The sequence below is a fragment of the Bos grunniens genome, chromosome 11, assembly GCF_055505025.1.
Source record: "Bos grunniens cultivar Pamir isolate PY7600 chromosome 11, Bosgru_T2T1.0, whole genome shotgun sequence".
In the NCBI taxonomy this organism is placed as follows: domain Eukaryota; kingdom Metazoa; phylum Chordata; class Mammalia; order Artiodactyla; family Bovidae; genus Bos; species Bos grunniens.
In genome coordinates this window covers 34,791,450-34,809,951 of record NC_141175.1, presented here as the reverse complement: position 1 = coordinate 34,809,951, position 18,502 = coordinate 34,791,450, and the positions used below count along the sequence as shown (strand labels likewise).

Here is an 18,502-nt window from a genome sequence, read left to right as displayed (position 1 = left end):
ATTGACTTGGCCTCAGGTCCCTTCCCCTCCGTCACTTCTAGAAACAGTCCCGGGGCGATGCCAAAGCAGCCTGTCCCTGCCAGTCAGGGCAGGATGGAGAAAGTGGTTTCTTCCTTCAGACACCACAGGGCCCTCCGGGATCTGCGTCATCCCTGCCCCTCAGCCCCCACTTGGACCACAAGTGAAGAGTGTAGGGGGAATACCAGCAATTGGGAGTCCGAAAGGTCTGGGTCCACATCCTGGCTGTGCCACTTCCCAGCTGCGTGAGTTTGGACAGTTCTCTCCACCTCTGAGCCCCAGGGTCTTTATCAGTGAAGTAGGGACAACACCCCCTCTCTCACAGGCTGTCATGTGAGTGAAAGGATGCTGAGCCAGGGCTCAAGTGGGATTTCCTTAGCATCTGACTAGTGTGAGTGGTCCAGGACCACTACCGCCTCCTTCTCAGTCATGGCCTAACGGGACCCTTGATTATCCCAGTGGGAGCAGACGGGAGGGCTCACTCTGCCTGAGTGCCTCAGGACCCCTGCAGTCCTCCAGAGAGAGGTGGGTGGGCCCAGCAGGGGACTGACATTGCTTTTTGTTGGTGCTGACACCTGGGGTGAGCATCCCACAGGTCCCTCAGACCCCAAGCTGTGTGACCCTCAGGCACTGTCCAGCTGAGGCCAAGTGCTCCTGGAGCTCAGAAGAGAAGAACATGGGATGGTCATGGCTAAAGATTTTATTCCAGAAAGCCAACCTTGTCAGGGCCGTGGCTCTCAGGTGTCACGCTCTGAATTCAAAGTAGCAGTCCCGCCTTTGCCGCTCCTGTGGGGAGACCCTCTTCCCCGATGGGAATGTCTGGTAGGTCCTCAGGTTCTCAGGGGCCACTCTTAATAGATGCCACTTCTCCTTCGGGCTCAGAGGAGGCCTGGGGGGTGAGGGTGGAGCCAGTGTCATGCAGTGAGCCAGGCCACCAGCATGAAAAAGGCCCATTTTCCAGCCCATGATGCTGGCTCTGCTGGCTGCTGGTCAGCTTAGCATCTGGTAAGTCGCCCTGCACTCAAGATCAGAAGGACTGACTCAGAGCCACCCCAAGGTGGTGAGATGGCCAATCTAGAATCTTAGCATTGGTGCTGGGAGATCTGGGTTCCCTCCAGTTCTACCTCCTACTAGACTTGCCATCTGTACAAGTCCCCAAAGCCATTACTAAGTCAGTTTCCCTTTTTAGAAAATGGGTCCATCTGTCCCACAGAGAAGAATCTGTGCATGCTAAGCTGCTTCACTCCTGTCTGACTCTGTGCGACCCCATGGACTGTAGCCCACCAGGCCCCTCTGTCCATGGGATTCTCCAGGCAAGAATACGGAAGTGAGTTGTCATTTCCTTCTCCAAGGGATCTTCCCAATCCAAGGGTCAAACTGGTGTCTCACGTCTCCTACATTGGCAGGTGGGTTCTTTACCACTAGCACCATCTGGGAAGAATCTATAGGTGATGTTAAATTGTATCTTCAAAAACCATTAAACTCTATGGAAAGGGTTGCTGCTTTATCAGTAAACAACAATGGCAAGACTCGGGGCTCCTGAGGCAAGCAAAGGTCAGAATGGAGTTGGAAACCCAAGATCTGTCCACTAACCTTCCGATGCCCCCTACTCCATAGGACACCTCAGGGCACAGACTTCAGACCTCCCTGCCTGGGCGTCAGGAGGGAGATCAAGGAAACAACATGCCTGGGTTATCTCACAGGGCAGAGATGGCCTCCCCTGGGAAAAGAAGCTCTACCAATTAAAAACCGTGATATACTTTCATATTTCTTAGACTGTTGGGCTTTGAAAAAATATGGTCGAGTCCCTAGGAGTACGTTTCCTCTGAGTCTACATCAGGGCTGGAGATACGGTCCCTGTTTTGTGTAGTACTCTGTAGGTCCACCAGAGGGCAGCAGCTCCTTGCTGCACGGAGTGGCTGCGCCTGCGTTTGGACCTGTGTAGCTCCAAGGCTGCCATGGCAGAGGAACGGTCCTGCAGCTTCAGGCCAGCAAAGATGATGCGGTTTGCCGCCAAATTCCCAGTGCATCTGACCAGGCAGATGATCTTCCTGATTCTGCCCATTCAGGTTCCTGGCCTCCCCTCCTGAGGCTCACCCCCTAGCTCTGTTTAACTGTCACCCTGTGTGCTGCAGGAGTTAAAAGTTTTAACTCGTTTCTCAGTCTGGGGGCCTGCAGGCCTGGCAAGAGCCGGCGCCCTGTGGACACAAGCTGGTGAATGCGCGGAGGAGGGGAGGGAAAGCACTCACAGGTCGGTGGGGATGGGGTACCGGTCCCACTCCTTCACGGGCAGCACGAAGTAGGGGACCCGGTGCACCAAGCCTGTCTTGTCTTGATAGTGCTCCCGATGCCGCTGCGCCATCTACAGTCCAACCAAGGAAGAGAGGACCGGTCGTTAGTGCGCGGGAGTGACCGCGGGCGCCTGCTCCCTCCCCGGCTGTACCTTGGCAGGGGCTGGGGTCGTCTCCCCTCATGCCCCCAGAGAAGAGTCCCCAGCTGGGTGCCCTCCTGAGCCCCAGTTCCTTGTCTGGCTCCTGGCGATAATGATACACCCCACACCAGCTGTGCTGGTCGAGTCAATGAGGCAGGGGACAGCAGAGGTGAGGTATGTGAGGCCCCGCTCAATAGGCGGCCCAGGTAAGCTATATGCGCGCGCGTGTGTGTGTGTGTGTGTGTGTGTGTGTGTGTCCGGCTCTTTGTGACCCCATAGACGGGCTCCTCTGTCCATGGGCTTTTCCAGGCAAGCCTATTGGAGTGGGTTGCCAGAATGGAGTGTCTCCCTTTCCCTCCCTCCTGGAGAGGCTGTGCTCCCTGGGCCCGACAGCATGGGTCCACAGCTCCTCAGAGTCTGACACCATCAACCCGGCCATCTCTCCTGGGGAAGCAGCCTTCTCATGCCGTTCTCCACCCTGGGGACCAGGAGGCATCCGGGTCCCTGAAATCAGGCTAGGAGGGATGTTTGCAAAGATGTTGAGGGGCCATGAGGTTTCCAAGACCACAGCAGAGAGGGAGCCCTGGCCTCCCCAAGGTGAGCGAGCGTCTGTGAGCCTGTGGCCCTCTGGAACCAGGTCTGGGGGAGCAGGATAAGGACAAGATGGGGGTACGGGCAGACACCCCTCCATCTGCCTCTCTTTCCCCAAGGGCATGGGGGTCTGAAGTCAACTTGGTGCATTCGTACGTCCTAAGTCGCTTCAGTCAGTGTCCGACTCTTTACAACCCTATGGACAATAGCCTGCCAGGCTCCTCTGTCCATGGGATTCTTCAGGCAAGAATATTGGAGTGGGTTGTCATGCCCTTCTCCAGGGGATCTTCCCCACCCAGGGATCAAACCTGCATCTCCTCTGTCTCCTGCATTGGCAGGCGGCTTCTTACCGCTAGCACCACCTGGCTCGGGCTCATCCTTAAAGAGCCAGTGAAGCAGGAGTTGGTGTTGGGTGGGCACTGGGATCTGGTGTACTGTGAAGAGTAGACTTGGGGCTGGAGCCTGGCTGGGGCTCTGCAGTCCTCAGTGTACGATATTCATACTGTGGGTGAACCTTAGGGCTTTTGCTCAGAAAGGAGGTAAGTGAGGGCCCAGGGGGAGAGGCGACGACTGGGGGGAAGTGATGGCAGGAACACCCCAAAGGCTCCCAGCTCTCACAGCAGCAGGGGAGCAGGGGATGAGCCACTGGACCCCCCAGAGTGGGAAGGTCAGATTTGAGGGGGCAGTCAGAGAAGCAGAGCACTGAGCCCCTCCACGCGCCCAGCCAAACTCACCAGGTTCCCTGCTGGCTCAGGGGCTCTGCAAAAGCTAACAGAGGCGCTCTGGAGGCTGAGAGTCTCCCCGGGCCACCAGCCGTCACTCCCTCCCCATGGCAGGGGAGAGGGGACGTAGGGGGAGTGAGGAAGGGGTGGCCGGAGCCCAGCCAGGACCGCCCACCTGGTAGAAGTGCGAGAGCTCGGCCCAGCGGCTGCTATCCAGGTTGAAGCGGGTGTAGCTGGGGGTGTGCAGCCAGCAGTCCCGGGTGAGGGCGCGGTTCCTCAGCACTTGGGTGGGGTTCGGGGAGAAGATGGTCGGGAAGTGGCCGCCTCTGCTGAAGGCAGTGGAGCTCCTCCCCAGGGCTGCATTGCGCTGGTCCTGGAAGTACTTGAGGGTGGTGGTACCGTAGGGGGAGCCGAAGGAGAAGGCCACGCCAGGAACGTGGCCTTTGTACCTGAGAGAGCAGGGCAGGGGGCGGTGGAGGGCTCCAGGCTAGTTCCTTAAAGACTGCGGGCGAGGTCAGTGGGCCCCGCTGGTCACCTCCTGGTCTCAAGAGGCTTCCTAAGGTGCCCGCCCAGCTCAGGCCTCAGGAAAGGACACATGAGAGAGATGCTGGGCCTCTACCGCCCCACAGAGATCTCTCCAGACCAGAGGCTCACAAGGGGGCCAGGACACCGGGTCCAGTCCTGACCTCCTCAGAGAGGCTGTAGGCAAATCACTTCTCCTTGACGGGCCTCCATTGATGGAGGGGTTGACCTGAAGGTGCGGAGGCCACCTGCACCTCTGAAAAGATAGCGCTAAGCCATGTCTGACTCTTGCAATCCCATGAACTGTAGCCTGCCAGGCTCCTCTGTCCATGGGATTCTCCAGGCAAGAATACTGGAGTGGGTTGCCATTTCCTTCTCCACAGTTCCGAGGTTATGGCTGAAGGGTCAGGGGTCAGGGTGGCCAGGGCTGCAGCCTTCCAGCCTGCCTTCCAGCACCTCGGCCTCACACAGCACCATCCACTTGGCCTGGAGAGCTCGCCCAGCTTCTGGAGCTCCTTCACCCTCTGTGACAAAGGGGGCCAGTGGAAGGGACAGGAGGAGGCAAGCAGAGCCCCTTGGGGACACAGAGCAGAGCAGAACAGACCCAGCATGCTCAAGAGCCCTGGTTAAGCAAGACTCACACAGAGAGCACGGAGACTCGTTTGGGGAGAGGGTGAGGAGAGTCAGTGACATCAGAGAGTGTGGGAATCGGATTTGGGGCAATAATACCAAGAGGTCAAAGCCTCCTCCCCGTCAGCACAGCTCCCCCAACCGCCCCGCCCCGGGCCCTCACCCTCAGAAACATGGCCCTGTCTCCCTCCCGCCTGGTTCTGCCGTTGGAGTCACTCTCCCGGAGCCGCTGATGGCCTTTCTGCTGCGCTGGACGATGTGGACCACTGTCATCTTGAAACATCACTTGTGGTTTTTATTACACTGCTCTCTTGTCTGCTGTTGGTTTTCATCAACCTCTCTGTCCTTCTCATCATGTCCCTCCTCTGTCCACTTCCTTTGGGGTCTTCTTGGCCGCCCCCCCCCCCGCCGAGTCCTCCTGGCGATGGCCCCCATGCCCTGGCCTTAACCCTCACCAGTGTGTGGAGGACCCCCGGTCTACATCTCCAGCCCAGAAGCTCCCCCCAGGCTTCAGACTCCTGTGTACAGTTGCACACTCTGCGCATCTCCCTGGGATGTCCCCCAGGCCTTACTTCCCACCTTCCCCAACACTCTAGTCCCATCTCAGTGAACAGCACCCTGCAGATGTCCAACACCAAACAAGCATCCGTCTCCCCCAGCTTCATCCCTCACATCCAATCAGCCGCTGAGCCCTGCAGCTCCAATACCCCCACCTGAGCTCAGGCTACCTTGCCTTTCACCTGGACTTCAGCAGAAACAGCCTCCCTGCTCTCCTATCTGCTCTCATACCTCCAGCCCATTTCCCACACTTCAGCCAGACTGAGCTTCCTGAAGTCAAGTCCTTAGCATGGTGTTCCAGGCTGTCAGTGTCCTGACCCTTGCCTTCCTCTCCCTCTCATCAGCCACTCTACACCCTGGTTGTAGAGAGCACTGCAGTTCCGAAGTGGAACTACTCTCCCGGCTCCCTTTCCCCCTTTTCCTCTCACTCTCCCCACTGCCAGGGTCTTGCCCTGTGCCTCCTGCCATCAGGAATGACCAGCCCGCCCCTCATCCCCTACCCCCCGCTCTTTGCCTCCAGTACTGAAAGGTCCTTTAAGTCTTGTTCAAATGGCAGTTCTTTGAAGAAGCCTTTTCCTTGTCGCCTCTCCCAGGTGGGTCTAGGTGTTCGAGGTGGGTCCTGCTCCCTGTTCCCTCTGTGACCTAAACCCCTCTCACCCTGTCCAGCTGTTGTCTGCTTACTTCCCGTCTTCCTGCTAGACCGGGAGCTTCTCAAGGGTGGTGTCTGATCCCGTCTTACTCATGTTTTATCCCCAGTTTTCAGACAGGTCGGGCACATGGTCTGGGCAGGAGATTTCTATTGAACAAACAAGGTGAGTGGCTGACACCCCGACAGAACCAATGATGTTGGACCTACAGACATCGAAGGCCAGTGGCCACGCTCCAAGGCCCTCTGGTGCGTCTCCTGGGGTCATTTCACTGCGATGCTCCAAGTCTTACTTCCTCTCAGTTGAGCTCACTCCCCACGATGAAAACACTCACAGGGAAGCCCTGGAAGCATGGGGAGGCTGCCAGGCCACTGCTACATCGACGGCTTCTCCGTTTCAGAAGCTCATCCTGCACCAGAGGCCAAAGCACAGTGAGGCCTTTGAAGTCATGCTTCAGCATGACCTCTGAGAGCCGCCCTGGGCCTCAGTCTCCTCACCAGGAGGATAGGTGTTAGCCTAGAGTTAGGCAGAAATGCATGATTGCATCTTTGGGTGAATGGAGAGCAAGTTAAGCACGGTGGTTACTGACACACCTTCCGATTGGCTTTCCACTGAAGGCATTATAGGAGCCCTTCCCAGTTCCTGGTCCTATCCATCCTCCATGGCTCCACCTTCCTGGGGTCCTGCAGCATCTGAGGATGTCTCTGCCAGAGCAGGGAGCAATGGAGCCGCTGAACCGGAAGCAGAGGGGAGACACCCCCACTGGACTTGGGCCTGTCTCCAGCCTCGTCTCTCTTGTCCCTTGGTTTCTCTCTGCCCTGGGGTCCTAACCCTCTCCCTCCTGCTGCAGCGCCCTTCCTGCTGGCCCCACCTGAGTTCCCTGCTGGCAGCCATGTCTCTGGCCCTGGGAAGATGGTGGGGTGGCTGAGTGCTTGTAAGCCTGTGGGGCCACCTTGGCCACTTCCAGAATGGAGTCCTCCTCTTGGCCCATGGCCTTCACACTCCTGGGTCTGGAGCACCCCCTCCTGCCTCACCAAGGCCTCCTTCTTCCAATCCATCCCTCCCTGTCTCTCTTGGCCTCTGTCCATCCTCCCAGTCACCTGAGATCTATCCTTCCTGAGCGTCTTCCCTTCTGCCTACAAACATGCAAAGCTTTGCCTAGGTTGCAAAACCCTACACTTGGCCTTGCTGCTCTCTAGAGCCCTTTCTCTTCCTTCGTTTCCAAATTTCTCCCGGGAATGCTCTGTACTTTCTGCCTTCATTTCTTCTGCTCTCATGCTTTTGTTGACCTCCCTCAGTCTGACTTTTGACCCCATCACTCACATATGAGCTTATACTTCTTCATTAAGGTCATAGAAGATCATCCGCTGGGAAGACATATAACCTGAGGTACAGAGTCCCTGAGAGTTCTTTGTTTTGTGTATGAAATGTAATAAAAATATCAGTTCAATCATCAAGAAGCCAAAGACAAGCAGTGGGGAGATGATTCTTCCTTCATCCCGAGGAGTCCTTTGTGTAGAGGGAGCTCTTCCATGTTAGAAGTGGAGGGCATCTCCCTGGTGGGTGAAGCCCACTCTCCTTCCCCACTTTGTTTGGAAGCAAGGAAGCCCACCCTGCTCCTCCATACCCTGTTTTGGGGGATGCCCTCTGCCCCAGCCCTGCCATCTCATTTGAGGGTTCAATGTCAGCCCCATTCCCTAATGCCAGCTTCCCTCTTTTATCTTCTTTCCCAGGTGGTTCAGAATGCAGCAGATGAAAGAGGTGCTGTAATCTACCAGTTGTTGCCAAACCCCAACACAGAGAAAATAAAGCAACAGAATGAAAATGAACCCCCGTCAACAGCATTCTGCACAGAAGAGAGCGCGACCCGAGAATATGGAACTGGCCAGCCCTCCAGGTGGAAAGGCAGCTGCGTGAAAGAACTCCGGAAATAGAGCGCCCAATGCTCTTCCTAAGACAGTGTTCAGTGATGAAATCCTGCCAATCAGCGATGATTCAAAAGGGAAAAAAAACACTCAGGAATGTAGAACCTCTGTTAGAATGACTGGTGGTTACTTCGCATCTATTTAAGTGCAGAACTAGGAATAGCTACTAGGTGAAGGCTGGTTGCAGAAAAGAATGTAAATGTTATAAAACCTGTCAAAGGAGAAAATAATTTAAGTAAGAAAAATTGAGGGGTGGGTGGGAGGGAGATGGGAATGCACTTAGGATTTTTAAAGCACAGCCAACCCATGGCATCCAAAATTGAAACACGTTGGTAAAAATAACATAATTACTCTAACCCGGTAATGGGTTTTATTCTCTCTCCCTCTCCTGTTCTCTCTGTTAGAAGGAACTTTTAGAAACAAATATCTCTTGTGATGAATTAGCATTTATCTAAAGTCTGTTCTTCTGTTTTACTTCAGTGTCTTTCTCTTCGGTTGAGTTTGAGTTAGGTTGCATTTCATGCTTTTCTTTTTGAAATAGTAAATATGGTATGATCATCTTTTTATAAAATTGTTGTCTATCTTTCTATCCATTGTCCACACACCCATCCATTTAGCCTTCTTTCTGAATATATACATAAAAAGAAACCTAAAATGAAGGTCAGGTTAATCCTAGGTGTTTGGGTTTGGGGTGATTTGTTGAGTTCATCTTTACTTGAACAGGTAATATTTTTTAAGTGAGTCAGATGGCATTAAGAGTTACTTATGGAGCTCAATATCGAAACAACAAGCAACCCAATCAAAAAATAAGAAGACCTAAATGGCCATTTCTCCAAAGAAGACAACTGGGTGGCCAACAAACACATGAAACGATGTTTAACATCACTATCAGAGAAGTGCAAATCAAAAGTAAAATGAGGTACCACCTCACACCAGCCAGAATGGCCACCATTAAGAAATCTGCAGATAACAAACGCTTAGAGGGTGTGGAGAAAAGGGAACCCTCTCACCCTGTTGGTGGCCATGTAAATTGGCACAGCCACTGTGGAGAATGGCATGGAGGTTCCTTTAAAAACTAAAAATGAAACTACGATATGACCCAGCAATTCCACTACTGGGCATATGCCTTGAGAAAACCATAATGCAAAAAGACACATGCACCCCAATGTCCGTTGCAGTACTGTTGATAACAGCCAGGACATGGAAGCAAGCTAGACGATACATCGATGGTGAATGGATAAAGATATGGTACATATATACAATGGCATACTACGCAGTCACAGAAAGGAACGAAAGTGGGTCATTTTGTAGAGATGTGGATGGACTTAGAGTCTGTTGTACAGAATGAAGTCAGGAAGACAAAAACAAGTATATATTCACACATATATGTGGAATCTAATAAAAAGTGGTACAGATGAACCTGTTTGCAGGGCAGAATAGAGATGCAGATGTAGCGAATAGACTTATGAACACGGGGAGGGGAGAGGGATGGGTGGGATGAATTGAGAGATTGGGACTGGCATATATACACGTGTGAAATAGACAGCTAGTGGGAAGGTGCTATATAGAGCAGGGAGCTCAGCTCAGCGATCTGTGATGACCTAGAGAGGAGGGATGGGGCTGGGGTAGGAGGTTGGTTCAAGAGGGAGGGGATATGTGTACACTTATAGCTGATTCACTTTGTTGTACAGCAGAAACTAACACAATGTTATAAAGTAATTATACTCCAATTTGGGTTTCCCTCATAGCTCAGTCGGTTAAGAAACTGCCTGTAATGCAGGAGACCTGGGTTTGATTCCTGGGTCGGGAAGATCCCCTGGAGAAGGGAATGGCAACCCACTCTAGTATTCTTGCCTGGAGAATCCCATGGACGGAGGAGCCTGGTGGGCTACAGCCCATGGGGTCACAAGAATTGGACACGACTTAGCGATACTCCAATTTAAAAACAGAGTTACTTTATCAGGAAGCCACTGTGTGCTGGTGAGATGCTAGGTGTTGACAATGCGAAGGCTGCGTCCCTCAGCCTGCCTTCATCACTCCTACCCCTCACTCGGTGTTTACTGATTCCTGGAGTGGACGTGTGTGCTAGGCGTGGTCAAGGATCCAGTGCTATTAAACATGAGGAGGGAAGGCCCGTTCCCATGGGCGGGGTGGGGGGTGTTGCATGGGAGGAGAGCTGGTGGAGCTCCATGAAGGGGTCTCCATTGGCGGAAGCTTTTCGGGAAACTTCAGCAGAAGGGAGGACAGACCCAGGTCTGCCGCTCTTTCCCTGCTCTTCTACTAGGCGCTGGTGTTGCCCCAGAGTCCTTTTCTCTCTTCGGGGACCCACTGCCTCTGGGAGAGCTCATTCACACTAGACGTCCAACACCAAGGACACCCAGATCCGTGTCTCCAGCTCCGATCTTTCTTCTGGCCACAGATCCACACATCCAGGTGTCCACCGAGGGCTTGCCGGGGGCATCAGACTCAGCACAACCAAAACTAGCCTGCTGTTCCTCCTGGCTCTCCTTGTCCTGGTTAACACCACCTCCATCTATACAATCCCCCAGAAACCAGGCCTCACCCTACTAATTGCCACATCGGCCTCTCTGCCAGTCCTGCTTCTGCTCCCTCCTTAGGGATTTCCCATGGCCCTCCACCCTCCCAGGGCTACAAGCCCTCCTCTTTGCTTAACTGGGCAGCCTCGGATCTCATAGTAAGTCCCCTTGACCAGCGGTCCCCAAACTTTATAGCACCAGGTACTAGTTTCATGGAAGACAATTTTTCCGCAGACAGTTGCGGGGGGTGGGGCGGTTCGGACTGATTCCAGCACATTTCATTTACTGTGCACTTTATTTCTATTATTATTGTATCACCTCCACCTCAGATCATCAAGCATTAGATCCCGGAGGTTGGAGACCCCCGCTCTAGACCCAGGCTCACCCCCTGCAGCCTGTCGTCCACACTGACGACAGAGTGATCCTTCATCATCAGATCCCCACGGTGCACCCCCTCCTCTCACTTTCCCAGAGGTGCCCTATGCCCTGGACACGTCACTTACATCCCTGGGGACCTGCCTGCTCTCTGAGCTTTCACACACGTTTCTCTACCTGGAAGGCTGCATCCCCGCCCAACCAGGGGGCTCTCACCCTCACTCACAGAGCCAGGCTCCCTGTTGTCTTCCCCGACCACCCGCCTACCCAGCATCTCTGCCCCACAAAAGGATTATGACCCTTCATCCAGCTGAAGGTCCACATTAGGTCATCTCCTCTGCTAATGTGAGTTCTCCTTTACCCCAAAAACCTACAGTGCCCCTGACCCATGACAAGTGCTCAATAAATGTTCGCTGGGAGAGGCATAAGTCCAGAAGCTGGGGGGAACCGTGTCCTGGAACATCAGGCTTCCATATGCCAAGGGCACACAGGCACAAAGCATCCCGCCCCCGGAGGAGGGTGTGCATCTCAAAGAAAGGAGCTTTAGAAAGGTGACGTGTCTTTGTGATTCTTCTCTCTGCCACACTCCTCCTCTGCTCCCTGCTCTCCCACCTTCTCTGAATGCCAAGATATTTGCATCCCAATAGAAGAGAAGCCCTCTCCTCTGCAGAACCTCCTAAGGTTCTGCCTGGAATCTGGATTCGATTCAGCTCCTGCTGCTCTGGATGGGGTGTATGAGGTGTGCCTGTGCATGTGTGTGTGTGTGTGTGTGTGTGTACGCACACATGTGCAGGCATATGCACACAGTCATATTTATTTAGCTCTCAGGGGGCACACCTTGACCAGGTCTATGTGCCCATTCTCTTACATTTGTGACCCATGAGCATGATCGCCCAGTTCCATGGTAGAGCCCCATTTTTGTGGAGTGTATGGTGGGCCAAGGTGGAAAGAACAGAAGGGAATGGTATGTTTCACAACTGGGCATCGGATGGTCCCTACAGCACCGTCGCACCTCCTCCTCCTCCTCCATCCCTGCCCCTCATCCGCCTGCACACCACACAAGCTTGGAGACGGTGCTCAGCCTGGTCCACAGCAAAGGCCCACTGTGGTTACTATGTGCACAGAGAGCCACCCCTCCCTCCCTCTTAATAGCACTGCTTGGCCCTACAGCTAACATTCAAATTAATTACTGTGCACCATCGGGGATCCCATGAGCAGCTTATTAACTAATTAACTTGTAACTGTTCAGTGTGTCCTCATTCCATGAGCGCCCTCTTCCCCACCTACTTCCTGCTGAGTATGGTTTTGATCAGATCCCTCCCCGGGCAACAACCTTCACGGTGCCCCACCACCTGGGAAATGAAGAACAAACTGGGCCAGGTGAAATGGGCCCTCTTTGACATGGGCCCTGTGAGAGGTCTTTCCAGTCCAATCATCCACTTCCTTGTCCCAGTGTGACCAAGCAGGACCCTATGGGGCTTTCCTAGGACACAATCCCCCCCAACCCCGATCCCCCAATCATGTCCTCTGCCTGCTCTTGTCTGTAGAAAAACTGTAGCTTCCTAGGCCTTCCCCGAATTAAAAAGAAGAAATTTCATCAGAGATGTGAGAAAATGCAGAAAGAAAGGGAAAGGGTCAGGCAAGACAAAAATAATACTAGTTTGGCCATTAAACAAAGTCAAGCACCTCTAGTTCCTCCTCAAGGACTATAGATAATATTCTAAGCCATGTCCTGTGAGCCGTGGTGCCGATACTGAAACACCCACCAGGTGGAAGAAGTTAGTTGCATGCTGCCCACAAGTGCATAGACCCCAGACTGGTTGGAACCAGAAGGTTGATGATGCTGACTCCTGATTACCTCACTACCAACCAGTCAGAAGGATGCCCACAAGCTAATCAGGCACCCCAGAACCCTCCATCCTCACCCTGTCCTTAAAAGCCTTTCCCTGAAAACCGTCAGTGAGTTGGGGCTTTTGAGCACTAGCTACCTGGACTCCTTGCTTGGTGCCCTGCAATAAACTTAGCACTTCCCTTCACCACAACCCAGGTCAGTAGGTTACCTTTACTGGGCACAGGCGAGCAGACATAAGTTAGGTTCAGTAACAGCTTTGCCACTCCAGGCAAATAGGCCATTTTTTGCTTTCAAAGCATATCCTGCTGGTACCTCCAGTTCATGCCTTTCCCTAGGGCATCCCCTCCATCCAGAAGATGCTTCCTCCTCTCCCCAGATTCTGATCTTATCCATCCTTCAAGATACTTTCATATATCCCCTTCCCATCAAGCCTCTTCTGACCCACCCGTAGCCCATGCCCATCCCCACCATTGAACTGTCTCTCTTCTTTGTGCCTGTCTTATGTCTCAGCCCACACTCTGCTGTGTTGTAAACATCTGTGCCCTGGTAAATTCTTCCTTTCTGAATTGCAAACTCCACGGGGAGAGAGGGCTGCACTACTCATACTTGCGTCCCTAAATTCCTGGTACTCAGTAGGTGCTCTGGAAATATTTGCTGAATTGATTACCAGCTACCAGAGGCTCAAAAAAAGACTTTGATAGGGTTACAACTTCATGTCCTTGCACACTTGGTGCCACCAGGGTCCCCACGACCCAAGCAGCTGTGCCATATTCACGCTCAACCCTCACTGGGGCAGAGCTGCCACAGGCAAAAAAAAGCCTTGTGTCTATGTACGCAGGGTTGCTTCGGTCATGTTCAACTCTTTGTGACCCTATAGACTGTGGCCAGCCAAGCTTCTCCATCAGTGGGCTTCTCCAGGCAAGAATACTGGAGTGGGTTGCCATCCCCTTCTAGAGCACTGTATTTCCTGCTGCCCTAGCCGCCAACTCCCCTGTGTAAGCTGCCAGAGCCCCTGCAATCTAAGGAGCTGCACCATCTCCACACCTGGTCCTCACTGGGGCAGACCCAAGTACTCCAGGGCAACCTCAGGAGCAAACCCCAGTGGACGACCCACATGCAGAGGTGGAAATAAAACCATAATTGAAACCCAGGGGCAGTGTGGCTAAGGAAGAAGACCCAAAACCTTCCCACCAGCTCTACAAGCTGCAGATTAAATCCACATGATCAACTAGGCAGACTCTGTGTCTATGGAATATATAAAAGGACATTGAGAGCTCCCACAAAAGAAAACACACTAGTTCTGATAGCTGTGGACATTAGAGGCAAGAACACACAGGAGCAGGACCAGATTAGAGTCTGAGCTTTCCCAACAGCAGGTCCAGAGACCAGCGCAGTGTTGGAGGGCATCCTAGGGAGATAAGGTGGACTGTGACTCCCAGAGAGGGAAAGGATGCTGACAGCAGAGACTCAAGAAAAACATTTATTATTCTTGTGTTTTGACTTGTTCTGTAGTTTATTTTGGATTTTTTTCTTTTTTTTTCCTTTTTTTTCACTTTTATGTAGTTGTCGATTTATTAGCACTATGAAATCTAATTAAGCTTTTGAGTTTTTTTTTTTTCAATCACACTTTTTATTGCTGTTATAAACTTCTGCCTCTATGTTGGCCTTTTGCAGTTCTGTGGAGTTTTCCTTTTCCTTCTTCTTTTTCTTCTCTTTTTTTAATTTTTAATTTTTTTAACCTATTAAGATTTTTCTACATTTATTCTTTTTTGGCTTTTCCTACTTTTCTTTTCCCCTTGCAGTTAATCTTTAATATTTACTGAATTGAACTGACAAATGGGAGCACATTTCTAAAGGCTGATGACTCTTCTGGAGAGAGGGAGAGTCCCTGTTATGAAGCCTGAGTCTTCAGGGGCCCATCTCCTGTTTTTAGAAAGGCTCCCCAGTCCCTCAGGGCTGTGTGAGTGGCATCAGGTACCCAATGGGGCATATGCATCTCCTACATCCTCCTGGGCAGATGGCCTGCGTTTTGTGCCCAGGGATGTGTTTGGACTGGGAGATGGGTGAGGTGTTGGGGGAAGCAGAGAGAGCCTGGATCTGCCCTAGAAGCAGGAAGCACAGAGTCAGTGTGCTTGAAAAGCCTTACAACCCCAGGGACTCTGACCCAAGAGCTCTCTGCTCACTGCAGAGATGGGACAGAGGCCAAACAATGGCACAATATCTGTGTGCTGGTCCACTAAGGGACCAGATGGAGCATCCTATTCCCCTCAGTACCTAGAATCAGGCCTTGAACACTGTAGGAATCTAACTGATGATAATTGCTAACAGCTGCGGACAGCAGGGTGTTGACATCATAGAGACCTGGCTGGTGAACCTGATGAATGACCTTGGGCAATTTCTCATCTGGGTTTTTGTGAAGAGTAAAAAAAAAAGTTTGTAAAAAGCCCAGCTCAATGCCAGGCACATAGTAGGTGCTTATACATAGGAGTTCACAGTGCTGCTACAGGGCATCAGCAACCTGGTGGCAGCCCAGCTGCCTGGAAGCATCCTGGAAGCATCACCAGCCTGAGGTTCAGGCACGTCCCCCCTGCCCAGACCTCAATGACCACGTCTGGAATGGGAGGTGGGATGGCTGGACTACCTGATTTCCGAGGTCCTTAATATTTGTCAATACTCTCTGCCTCTATGAATAAAACTGGTAAGGGGGATGATTTGAGTGTTACAAGAGGCTAGTTGCTCTTAAAATCCTGTGATTAATCTTTGAAAAGGCACATAAAAATAATAATTACCCAAGTGTGGTGAGAAACCTTGGATTCGTTCATTACATTAATAAAATCACCAATGAGGTAGCACTCAGACATATAAGACAACTCAATCCATTCCTTGTTGATGAGAATCTTTAGGGCGAACACATCCCTCCCAGAAAGATCCAGCTGATAAAGTAGCATATATAGACTCAGCTGCTCATGCTTGAAGCCTTATTTATGATTCACTTGTTATCACAATTTCTAGATCAATCACAGGACAGGGCACTCAAGGGAACTGCAGATAAGTGGTATGGATAGAGAAGCGTCCTAGGATTGCTTCTGAAACATGCAGCTTTCCTCCCTGCAGTCCCAGACAGACTAGGGGAGCTCTGGGGGAGGGTTAGGTTCCAACGAAGACCGTGGTGGGCTTAAGAAAAAAAAAATATCGATGTATAAAATCAAATTTCATGCTAAACACCCAGAATATGTTGTAAACACCACTATCCAAGGCTGCAAAGACGGTTTAGAACTAAACCTTCTGTATTCACACCAGACTGAAACCCATCCAGGGCAACCTCCCTCTCCTCATTTGTTTGTCTTAACCCAACATCTGGCCCATCCCAAGCACTCAACATGTCTTTATCAAGGGAATGCCCAAATGATTTAAAGGATTAATAGGAAAATTCTTATTCACCTTTTCTAAGACACCAGGCTTGACTTCAGAAAACAACTGTGACCTGGTAAATCAGCTTTGCCAGGTGGGAGCCAAAGCAGCTTTTGAGTTCCCCAAGAGCCAGGAAAGGCCTTGTCTACAAAGGGACTGGCTTAAAGCTACAGTGCCTGCCCCTAGTCACTGCACCACCTCTGTGTGCAGAAATGACTTTAACATCACAGCTCCTCCATGTCCTGCTTATTCTGCTTCAAGACAATCCAAATGTCATATAAAATAAACAGTGGGACCTCTTCTTGATTTTGTGGTCTATTTAGTTTGCAGAAGAAAGCCTGTGTTTTTTCACCCACACAGAGTTGGTGACTGCAAAACTCTCAAGACATTAATTTCATTCATCCATTCAGTTGGGATGTGCAGACACAGTGCAGGTGGATTCTCAGAACCCAGCCCCCATCCTCAATGCTCATGTCGACTGGTAGGAGAGAGAAGACCGTCTCACACCTTGGAAGAGAAGGTCGGAAGTGGAAATCTCACTTTGAAAGAAAGGACCAGACAATGGTAGGGAACAGTCAGACTTGCACCTTAGAGGTTTGGAGTGTGAAAGGAAAGGTAGGTTTCCTTGGAGTGAGCAAGGAAAGGTAGGTTCGGCCCTGCATCCGATAATGCTAAAGGCCGGGAAGCTTTCAAAGGCAGCATTCTTCGAGGATTAAGTGAGACCAGTGGGGGCACCCACGACGCGTCCGGATTCTTTCATCTCTGCTTCCGGGTGCGCACCCGCAGGCATCCTGGATGCTCGCACGGTGCTGAGGGACAAAGAGCTCACTTCCTTCCCCAGGACACCTCATCCTCTTGTTTCTGCCCAGCGTCTCCAAACACCAGCCCCACATCTTCCCCTCCTCTCCCTGATCCGGACCCCATCCGCTGTTATCCCGGGCAGACGGCATGGAGCCCGCTAGGTACGGACTTCCCACTGAAGGGCAACTGGAGAGCCCCTGCCGCACCCAGACACTGCATGGTCTGAGAGTGCAAGGCCCTGGGGAGACCACCCCACCAAGTGAAAACTTGGCCCAACCTGGTTCCTTCAACTTCAGACTCCGCGGGGGTGGAGTTTCGAGGCGGGAGGAGGGTTTTGTGAAGGGAGTAGAGGAGGGATGCCCCCAGGGACTCAGACCCCCACTCCCACCCCAGGTTCAGGCGGGGCTGACGCGCGGCGGTCTTACCCGGGCATGAGGCCGGGGGGCACGTAAGCGGCATTGAACTCTGTCAGTAGGGTGCCCGCGCTGCGAGAGGCCATGATGGGGGCGGCGAGCGCGCAGCGAGCCCGGGCGCTCCGGCCCCACGGTCAACAGCACGGGTCACCCGGCAACCGTGCGCCTAGCAACGCCAGGGTGGGGCGTGAGTGTCCGGGGGCCCCGCACCCCTCTCGCTGTCCCCTTCTTGGAATAGCCGGCAGGACGCGCCCACAAGATGTCCCCCTATCTCCACGAGCTCTCTTATGTGACCCCAGCAAATCGTCGCTCCCACCCAAGCCTCCGTTTTCTCATCCTTGAATGGATGCATCTTGCGGCTTCACTGCCGGCCCGGATGCGTCATGCTCCGATGCCAGTCGCGGACGCAGGTGGAAATGGCGCACAAAGCCGCAGCCGCAGCGCTGCTCAGCCCAGCGCCCAGTGGCCATGGGGACCCCAAGAGCCGTCGCATCCCAAGGTTGCCGGCTGCGCCTCAGTTCCATGGGGCCTCCAGAGGGGGCTTTCAGGCGTGTGTTCTGCTTGACGTTTGCCGAGGACTCTCTGTAATTTAATGTGTGTGTGTGTGTATGTGTGTGTGTGTGTGTACACGTGTGCGCGCACACACACACACACAGACGTGCGTCAGAATGAGGGACATTTTTCTCCTCAATCTCTTCTTTCTCCCTGGGAACTTCCATCTCCTCTCTTCCCTCTCAAACTACCCCACAAGCCTGGTTTATAGGGGCAAAGCCAATCGTGAAAAGGCCTAGAGTGCGATTCATATTTGCCCCGTCTCTGCAGTTCAGTCCCTCCTGTGAATCCAGGGTTGGGCCTTGCCCCAGAGAGCAAAGCTTCAGAAGGCTGGGGTGAGATTTCTCTGTTATAGTATCTGCCCCCACCACCCCGTGACTTTGGTGCCCCCACATCTGGATTTCTCCAGTGACGCTCACACAGCCCTGGGCCACATGTAGGGCAAGGCGGGGGGCCTTAGGTCTTTAATTGGGGGTGGTGGTGCTGAGTGTGATGACAGACAGCCTTGAAGGCGCCA

The 18,502-nt window shown here is 52.6% G+C and overlaps 1 protein-coding gene across 1 annotated transcript; it reads right to left on the bottom strand.

Moving 5' to 3' along the window:
- Positions 1-700: 700 nt before the first annotated feature.
- Positions 701-17,575, bottom strand: CIMIP2C (ciliary microtubule inner protein 2C). The gene is made up of 4 exons (XM_086325954.1): positions 17,446-17,575; positions 3,938-4,211; positions 2,268-2,380; positions 701-907 (listed from the first exon to the last, which is right to left on the bottom strand). The coding sequence occupies exons 1-4, from the start codon at positions 17,517-17,519 to the stop codon at positions 763-765; spliced, it is 606 nt and encodes a 201-aa protein (XP_086182080.1). The 5' UTR covers positions 17,520-17,575; the 3' UTR covers positions 701-762.
- Between the last annotated feature and the right edge of the window lie 927 nt (positions 17,576-18,502).